This window comes from Balaenoptera acutorostrata, chromosome 5 (genome assembly GCF_949987535.1).
Source record: "Balaenoptera acutorostrata chromosome 5, mBalAcu1.1, whole genome shotgun sequence".
In the NCBI taxonomy this organism is placed as follows: Eukaryota; Metazoa; Chordata; class Mammalia; order Artiodactyla; family Balaenopteridae; genus Balaenoptera; species Balaenoptera acutorostrata.
This window is the reverse complement of record NC_080068.1, coordinates 27,334,625-27,343,626: the sequence shown is the minus strand read 5'-3', so window position 1 is coordinate 27,343,626 and position 9,002 is coordinate 27,334,625. Positions and strand designations below refer to the sequence as shown.

General features: G+C 37.0%; 1 protein-coding gene across 3 annotated transcripts in view; it reads right to left on the bottom strand.

Moving 5' to 3' along the window:
• Positions 1–205: 205 nt before the first annotated feature.
• The window catches only part of HHIP (hedgehog interacting protein), a 95,230-nt gene continuing 86,433 nt past the window's right edge, over positions 206–9,002 (bottom strand). Inside the window, exons 13-14 of one of the 3 annotated variants that reach the window (XM_028168313.2) lie at positions 6,962–7,090; positions 206–6,141 (exon numbers count right to left, since the gene is read on the bottom strand). In XM_028168313.2, coding sequence (XP_028024114.2) covers positions 6,131–6,141; positions 6,962–7,090 — 140 coding nt within the window. In that variant the 3' untranslated portion in view covers positions 206–6,130. Of the gene's footprint in view, positions 7,091–9,002 lie in introns of all 3 variants that reach the window. The other 2 variants (XM_007189361.2, XM_007189360.2) reach the window with 2 other exon arrangements.

Genomic DNA, 9,002 nt, shown 5'->3' with positions numbered 1-9,002 from the left:
AAACTGACCCTTAACATTGGCCTGTATTTGGGGGAGTAAATTTAAAAATTAGAACATGAAAAATGACAAAAGGCAAGAATATTTTGAACAAGTAGTTTGGGTACGGAATATTTAAAAATTAGTGTTTATATAGTCAGTATGGATACTTAGGGAAAACTTTTAAAAATTCCAAAATAAAAAAGAATTTTAAAATAGCACATGTACATCAGGTCATAAGATAAAGTTTAATACATTTGATCATGTTAAAGGACACAAAACACAGCCAATCTAACCAAATTTCAGGCATGCATTTACATAAATATATTAAATTAAGAAAAGAAATTATACACTTAAACATCCTTTTCACCTAAAAATCATTAAATCCACAGATCAACAATAAAAACCAATTCTCTGCATTTATCACTTCAAGATACAATTGTTCTATTTTAAAGATAACACAAATACACTTGTTAGAATTTATATGCATTATACATATATTATATATTACATAGATAGTGTGTATACATATGTAGTGTTTGTACAGATAGATAAATATATATACATGGGTGTGTGCACACATACAGATACACACAGATGTACTTTAGGCCATCTGTACTATTATTGCTGGATTTTGATGTTGAACTGAATTGGAGCTGGATGGGTGTGATTATTATCTTTTGCTTCAAATGTGTTCATCATACCCATGGGGCTCACAATCCCCCATTATAAACATCCTTGCCTTTTCCATAGTACATAACCGTGCTGGGCACTTCAATAAATCTTTGTTGAATTATTGAATGGATGGATGGCTGAATAATAGATCAAGCAAAGAGTACTGAATATTTTAATAACTTGGTTAAGTAAGTCAGACTAATTCAAATATAGAAGGATTATCTGAGCCAATGACTTTGCATGTTACTTTTCAGAAGAACATTTACAGAAATTCCAACTAGTACATATATTAACTCTGCTCCCTTAAACGTGTATCTGCTTTAATTACTTGTGCCTCTTATTAATAGAAATCCAAGGAAGGTATCCTCTGTGAATAAGGTTATGGACAAATTGCCCAAACTGTCAACAATCTAAAGGAAAATGAACAACTAGGAAAAGCAAAACGTGTTAGAAGAATGCTAAAGTTAACCATACTTTAAAACTGGATAAAATTAATCACAGATAAAGCCAGGAAAGACACAGGGGTTTCTGTACTGATTTGTTTTCTGCTTATTAATTATAATGATTTGATAATTTTTTCATTCTAATTAGATGGGTTTCTTTAAAATAGTCTTCTTTAGCATGTCCTAGCGAATTAAGCTCCAAAAATTCCATAGTACCTTAGTATCATTTATCTTGTTACCACATGGTTCTTGGTGAGATGCACGTCCAAAAATGCCCTATGAATATAATGAGATGTGGGAAATACCTGATATCTTATAAGGTCGTCAGTTTGATTTCTCAATAATAGTATTATGAACAGAATGTATTAATGTATTAATAGTATTAGGTTCTACAGTACATGAACTCCTAATTTATTCTATGAAAATCATGCTTCTGATTTTAAGAATGTGAAGTAAAGAAATATCCAACGTCCATGTGGGGCACAGACTACCAAACCTGATCACACGGTGTTCCTGTGAACGGAAACTTTTGGCTAGTTATTTTTTAGTGCAAAGGGAAACATACAGCAATTAGTTTCTAACTGTGAAGATGAAGCGTATTTTCTATTTAGCCATTATGAATCTCCCATCACTGTTAATGTTCCATTTTTTCTATCCTATGTGCTAAAAATGTTTTTTTTAACTTAAAAGATTATAGTCAATTGAGATAACTCACCAAACATGTTTGTTAATTTGCTTGCATATGTATACATGTATTTTAAGTAATACATAATCTACATATGCGAAAAAAAAATCCTGACTGAAATGTGAGGTCTGTCTTTGTGATATACATGAGATGTAACTTTAGAATTCTTGTTGAGTTGGTACCTTTTTTTTTTTTTTTGGTACGTCTCTGTGTATTCTGGCTTAAAAAAGCAGCGATAAGATTTAGGCCTAAGGCTTTATGTTAATGCAAGGGATCATTATTTATTTTTTATTTATTTTTTCAACCAACTTATAGATGACCTATTCAAAAGAAAGCAAGGTAAATGATGGGTGTATCTTGGGCTGTCACTTAATGAAGAATTGAAGAAAAGAGCTAACCTGATAAATGAGTAAACCTTTTCATAGCCACTAGGGAAACAACAACTATGATTGAGAAGAAAACAACACAACACCTTCTTACAATCTCATGAGTACATCATACTCCCTGAAACAGTTATTTTAAGACAATTTTCAAAACTTACATATGAGTAGCTATTTAAGAGGAAGAAGTGTTGAAGTTGGCTAGGTAGGATTAGTGTTTGGCAGGTTTTACGGTTTTGTTTTTAATATTTTTAATATCAAAATGCTTCTATTCTTAGGTTTCCCACCTTCTTTGTCATCATATTAATTATTAGAGGTATGACTGATTTGTGTTGGTGTGATGATGAGAAAGAAGGTAAGAGAGCAAACATCGATTTCTTTAGGATATTCTAATGAAGAACTTTCTAAACGTATTGCCAGTTGTCACAGTGACAGGCCCACTAACTTCCTGTGGGTAATAAAGAAATAGGTACGTTTTCTGGGCATGGAACTTTGGTCTGAGTTCTCTGCAAGTTCAAGTCTCAAGGGTGGGGAAAGAAGGTTCTGAAGTCTCCATTGAGGAACTACTTATTTTTTCCTCATCAATTTCGGATAATCTTATTTAAAATAGACTCCACCGAGATGGTGGTTGCTTGAATAGGAAATAGCTACTAACTTTCCCTACTGTTAACTTGCGCTCTTGACGGGATATTCTTTTCAGCATCCAAGATGGAACCCCAGATGAGCTGGGACATCCAGGCTGGGAGTCATTTACGCTTTTTGTTACTTCTTTCAATGATTGTAATAGGTCAGTCTAGTATATTCATATTTGTCTACTGTTCTTTATGATATAGCATCTGAGCAAATGTGGTACTAGGAGAAGGTGTTTTCAGGAAACTAAAGAAAAGATCATCACCAGCAAAATCAATAGCAACCTGCCCCAGGGTATCTTTATTATGGGTGTACTGAAGACATGTCTGTTTCGTCAGAACCAATAGAAATAGAGAAGAGAGAAGTTAAGAGGAAGAGGGATACATGGGGGTGGGGAGGCAAAAAGACAGAGAAACAGAAAAAGAAAGATAGATATCTCAGGTAACGTTCTATAGAGCCACCCAGAAACTCTAATTTATTGATCAGCCGACTACAAATGCCTATGATACACCTTAGTTTCGTCTTAAAAATTTAGGTTTGGTTTCTCTTTTATGTTTCCAAGCTAAAAAAGTTAGACTAATAAAAGTTTAAATTAATGTGTTCTTTAAAAGTCCCTAGATGTAGCATCTAACCTGAAGTCCTAAACCTAGTAGGGTTCTTGTATAGTTTATGATTTGAAGATAAAAACAACATCACAAAAATGTTAAACATTATTAGTACATTATCATGTAATTATTTTCAAAGAAATAAATAGAGAAGAAGTGCCTGCTCTGAAGTATGTAAATGAAAAAGAGAATGGTTTTCTATTTAGGTTGTATGCATATGTTGCATGTGTAGGTAGGTTTCTTTGCTCTTTCTTTGTGAGATAGTCTGTTAACCTGAGAAAACTTCTGAGTGTTCTTTGTGATAAAATAAAAGATATATTTTACAATAGCCACATTGAAAGGAAATTCCAAGAAGAAAGGTACGAATGGAAGCACTTTTTATCATCGCTCAAGTTTCCTAAATCTTCCCTTCTTTCCACTTTAATGATGTGCCAATTCAGTTATCGTCTCATTACCTTAAATAACTTGCAAGAAAACGAAGTTCTATTAACCAGAGCAAGAGTCTGGCAGAAGCAGTGGCAGAAAGTTTTTTCCCAACTCTTTAAAACTACCGTAACAGCATTTCACATTAAATTGATACCCAAAGCTTAAGCTCTAGCATGGAAAAAGGGATAATAATCTACATTTTTCTGTTTCTTTATTTTATCTTTATCTCACACATTTGTATCCATACCAAGGACATTTTCTTCCATTTTGATTATGTGTTTTTTGAACCAAGTAGATGTTACCATTCGTGTGATGAAACAATCATTTTTCCCTAGCTCATACTTTTTAACCAATTCTTACTTGCCTCTCATCATGAATTATTTAAGATCATTCTCCAGTTACATATTTTAAAAATCTACTTGAAAGGAAAGGTCAAAAGATTTTTTGGAATGACCACTGAGTTTTAAAAAGGTGGCTATTAATTAGCCATTGCTAGTTACTTCTCTCCTAAGAACAGAGAGAAATGACTCCAATGACTGTCTTTGCTGGGGTTTAATATCCCTGGATCTTGCGATTTTCTTTTTAGAAGATTTTGATCTGTTATTCTAATGACTCACAATAGAAAAGGCAATGATACCTGGGGTACATATGTTTTTCTAAGTCATTTGAACCTCTTTCACTTGTGAAAGGGCTGTATAAAAAAAGCTGGGTCTGATGAATTTAATCTAGATATTTTTAAATAGGAGAACAAATGGCAATAGAACACCATTTCTTTTGGAAAGATTCTTTTGGAAAAGATGGAAAGATTAAAGATGTAAGAAGAAATGCTGGGCGTTTTCAGATTTGGCTGAATATATAGCAGTATCCTTATTGTTTTCAGTGAAACTATGTACAGGAGAATGTGTAATAAAACTGCACAATTTGACAGATTTAGACAGCTGGCTCCCTCACAAGAAGTTCACGTTTTGTGAATGTCACCCACGTTGAATAAGGGACGATGAGATGGTTAAGGTCCATTTACAAAAATGGTTGTCAGGACATTTTTTTTTTTTTAATTGTAAAACTTTCTGTGATGGAATTCAGTAAAAGGGCTATGAAGAGAAAGCAAAGAGGACAAAAGACTGCTATTAACCTACAGACGTGGGCTAGTACAGGGTTCACTGCAAGATTTGTCACACTGTTGGGCCAATGAAGTGTTCGTGTGACTAGAAGGGACCGACCACCCCTTTTCTGGGGTAAGAGGGCAATTTGGTCTCCATGCTCACTTAATCCTGAGACTTCTTTGAATAGACCGTCAGTTGAAATCTAAATTGTGCAAAATTATGCATGCACTTTTTAATGCAGGCTATTGTTCCCTAAGCACTGCACCAAGATTTGTCAACCCATTTCCATTGGGCATGAGGTCACTTGAAACTTAAGTAATCATATATGGGAGACAAGAGCAGAGTACTTAACCAACCTTTCTATGTTGTGGTTTCTCACTGTGCTTTATTTGCAAATCTCTCGCTTGAAAACAATAGACAAATATTACAAGTTACAAGATTTTGTTTATTTTTGAAATCGAGGCTCCTTTTCGTAAAGGTAAGGAGCAGGTTTGGGAAGTCAGTCTGTGCTGTATAATCTGTCCTGCTCTACAATTTAGATTCTGGAGGAACAGATGTTTAGAGAAGGGCAACCTATAGTAGGTGCCCACATGTCATGAGTCGATGTTTGTTCAGTGGGGCAAAGAGGCCTGATAATTTCGTTATAATCCAAACGTGGCAGGATGGCCTCAAAAACCATGAAGAAAAACGTGTACCAGACTTCTTGCAGTTTAACTTAGAACGTGGCATTTCTTGAAAAACCCGAACAGAACATTTACAGGAAATTTATTCATAAATGAACCAGAGAGGATTTTCACTGAGTTCCGAAGGAACGTATACATTGAAAGTCATATTTGGCAAGAATGATCATATTAAAAATTTGTACAAGTGACAGCTTACACAGGCAAGATTTGTTAAAAATGAGTGAACTCTTTTCCAGTGAGGCGATTCAGGGTGAAACCTGCAACGTTCCCATCACATATACTCTGACAGTCTTGCTATGGTGAAAAGCACTTTACAAAGGTTTAATGCTGGAATTTTATAAGGAGTGGCTGTTTTCTTGCTTTTTCATCCGTCGGTAATGATTACATGTTGGCACAAGGATACACTGCTAGATTAGATCCTCAGCACATTAAAGACTGTTTGCTTTCTCACTCCCCTTCTTTCCAATTAAGTTGGTGAAAAATGTAACTTTAGTATTTTACAGGACAGGGTAAAGGTGTTTCATCTAGGTGATGTCTATATTATAAAAATAAAATAAAAAATATAAATATGTAACACAAACCCAGTGCCTATTGTTAAATAAACTATACAATAAAAGCAGACCTTTTAGGAAGATTGGTTTTAGACTTTGCCATTATGATTTAATTTGAAAACAATCTTGAAATTAAGCTAGAGTAACCAGATTTCTCTGCCAATAAAAAGGTAAGTGCGTTAACATTCTGCAATTGGATACACTGATAAAAATGAAGATTACAATTTTATATCAAGTTGCCCACTTAGAAATTCATCAGGGAGCTCTGAAACATTCTCTCATATTATAGTCCTTTAATATAAAAATATGGCCTTTTAAAATTCAATCCATCAGATTGCACAGTAATGCTTTAAAACTCCGTTGAAGTTGACTTTAGTGATTACAGACAGAAAATTCCTGCGAAGGCAAATAATCTCTTCTGGTGACATAAAAAATTCTGTTATCAATTTACAATGGAATTTCTGGGGAAATTACTCCACACAAGGAAATATACATTTAAAAAAACCCATCTGTTACGCAACCACACTCACGGGGGTTGTGAGTGTGTGTGCGTACGTGCATATGTGAACAAACGTGCCTATATACACACACAGGGTCTGCACATTTCTGGAAATGACTTTTAAATTAATCAAAGAAAATGAAATCACAGGAGTGTGTAGCAGGATAACAGTCGTTCTTTTTAATGACAGGATAAAAAATAAATGCCCATTGGAAAGGAATAGTCAAACAGTCCCAGAAACTATACAATGTAACTCGTTAGATCCAGCAAATAAGATGTCATGTCAATGATCTGATCAAGAATACCTGCCCTGGTCACTCTGCGGAGGTTTCCGTCCACTTGTTCACACTGAGGACCAAGATATCCCTTTTTACAGAGGCACTTGTTGGGTCTAACACAGACACCGCCGTGGCGACACGCTGGCTCACATTTCGCTGGGAGAAAAAAAAGAGCAATACGATCACACTCCATTCTGTAAGTCGGAAACAGCACTGAGTATGAGGTCAATAAATATCTGACGAGTAAGGGAACGGAGGGAAAGGAGGAGGAGGCCAGTCCCAAAATGATCCCAAAGTTAATAAGTACAAAGAAAGAAGGCTTTCAGACTTCGAGTTATTTGGGGGCCAGAACGCAACAGACAGTGGGAGACATTTCGAGAGAAGCGGATCATCCAGATGATGGGAAACAATTTCAATCCCTTGCAGAACTGACTTTATGTAAAACGAGGATTTCAGTTCTTTAAAACCTCTGCTTCCCTAGGGCATCTCCAACACAGGGCCTGCCAAGTACCGCTCTGTTTCCGTCCCTCTGGGGTAGGACCTCACAGTGGGAAGGGCGTGGCCAGAGAGAAAGGCCCAGTGGCTGGAGCATCATCAATGTAACATCAAGAAATGGTCAGTTTTTTGGGCTTCCCTGGTGGTGCAGTGGTTAAGAATCCGCCTGCCAATGCAGGGGGCACGAGTTCGAGCCCTGGTCCGGGAGGATCCCACATGCCGCGGAGCAGCTGGGCCCGTGCGCCACAGCTGCTGAGCCTGCACTCTGGAGCCCGCGAACCACAGCTGCTAAGCCCACGTGCCACAACTGCAGAGGCCTGCGTGCCTGGAGCCTGTGCTCCGCAACGGGAGAGGCCACCGCGATGGGAGGCCCGTGCACCGCGGCAGGGAGTGACCCCCGCTTGCCGCAACTGGAGATGGCCCGCCTGCAGCAGCGAAGATCCAACGCAGCCAAAAATATATAAGTAAATTAATTAATTAAAAAAAAACACACTAGAGTTAAAAAAAAAAAAAAGAAATGGTCAGTTTTTGATTTTGGTTGGAGGGAGGATCCACCACATGGATTCCCTTGGATTCCTCCCTTTCCTTGTTCCCAGGGGGTGTAGTGCATATGCCCCTTTCTGATTACACCCTGAAGCCCCTTCTTGGGGTCAGTGCAGTTGCCCAGCGAAAGACGTTCTGAGCAATCCTTTACAGGGCTGCTCTGCGGAGCAGGATTGCTTCAGAAAAGAATGTTTACCACTATAATATAGGTAGGGAATGTAAAGATTTATTGCTAAAATGAGATGGAGACATAAAATTGGGTCTATAACTTAATTGTCTCTTGCTGATAGGCTGAATCTGAGGTGTGCAGCCACTGTAGACAGAATCAAATTCCTTGAATACATGTCCTTATAATTTTAGGGGACACAGTTATTATAACCTTTTCCAGGGCGTTAATCAAAATCCAGGGGTCTGTGGCTGATATATGGGAAAGAACAGGGAGAAAAAAGACCAAAATAGTCTTTTAAATTTGTGGGAGATGAGCAAACTATGTGAGTATATGAATAAAGTTCTTACTTGGGTCAAAAGTTCTTACTTGGGTCAAAAATACCACAAATATATTACTTTAATAAAATGGTTCTGGTTTCTCTTATATATTCGAAGTATTTAGTTGATTTAGTGGAAAGATTAAAGTACCGTATGACAGTGGTCCCCAACCTTTTTGGCACCAGGGACCAGTTTCGTGGAGGACAGTTTTTCCATGGACCGGGGTGGGGGGATGGTTTCGGGATGATTCAAGCGCATTACATTTATCGTGCACTTTATTTCTATTATTATTACATTGTAATATATAATGAAATAATTATACAACTCACCATAATGCAGAATCAGTGGGAGCCCTGGGCTTGTTTTCACTTGCCACTCACTGATAGGGTTTTGATATGATTCTGCAAGCAATTGATTTATTATGGTCTCTGTGCAGTCAAACCTCTCCGCTAACGATAATCTGTATTTGCAGCCGCTCCCCAGCACTAGCACCACCGCCTCAGCTCCACCTCAGATCATCAGGCACTAGATTCTCATAAGCACA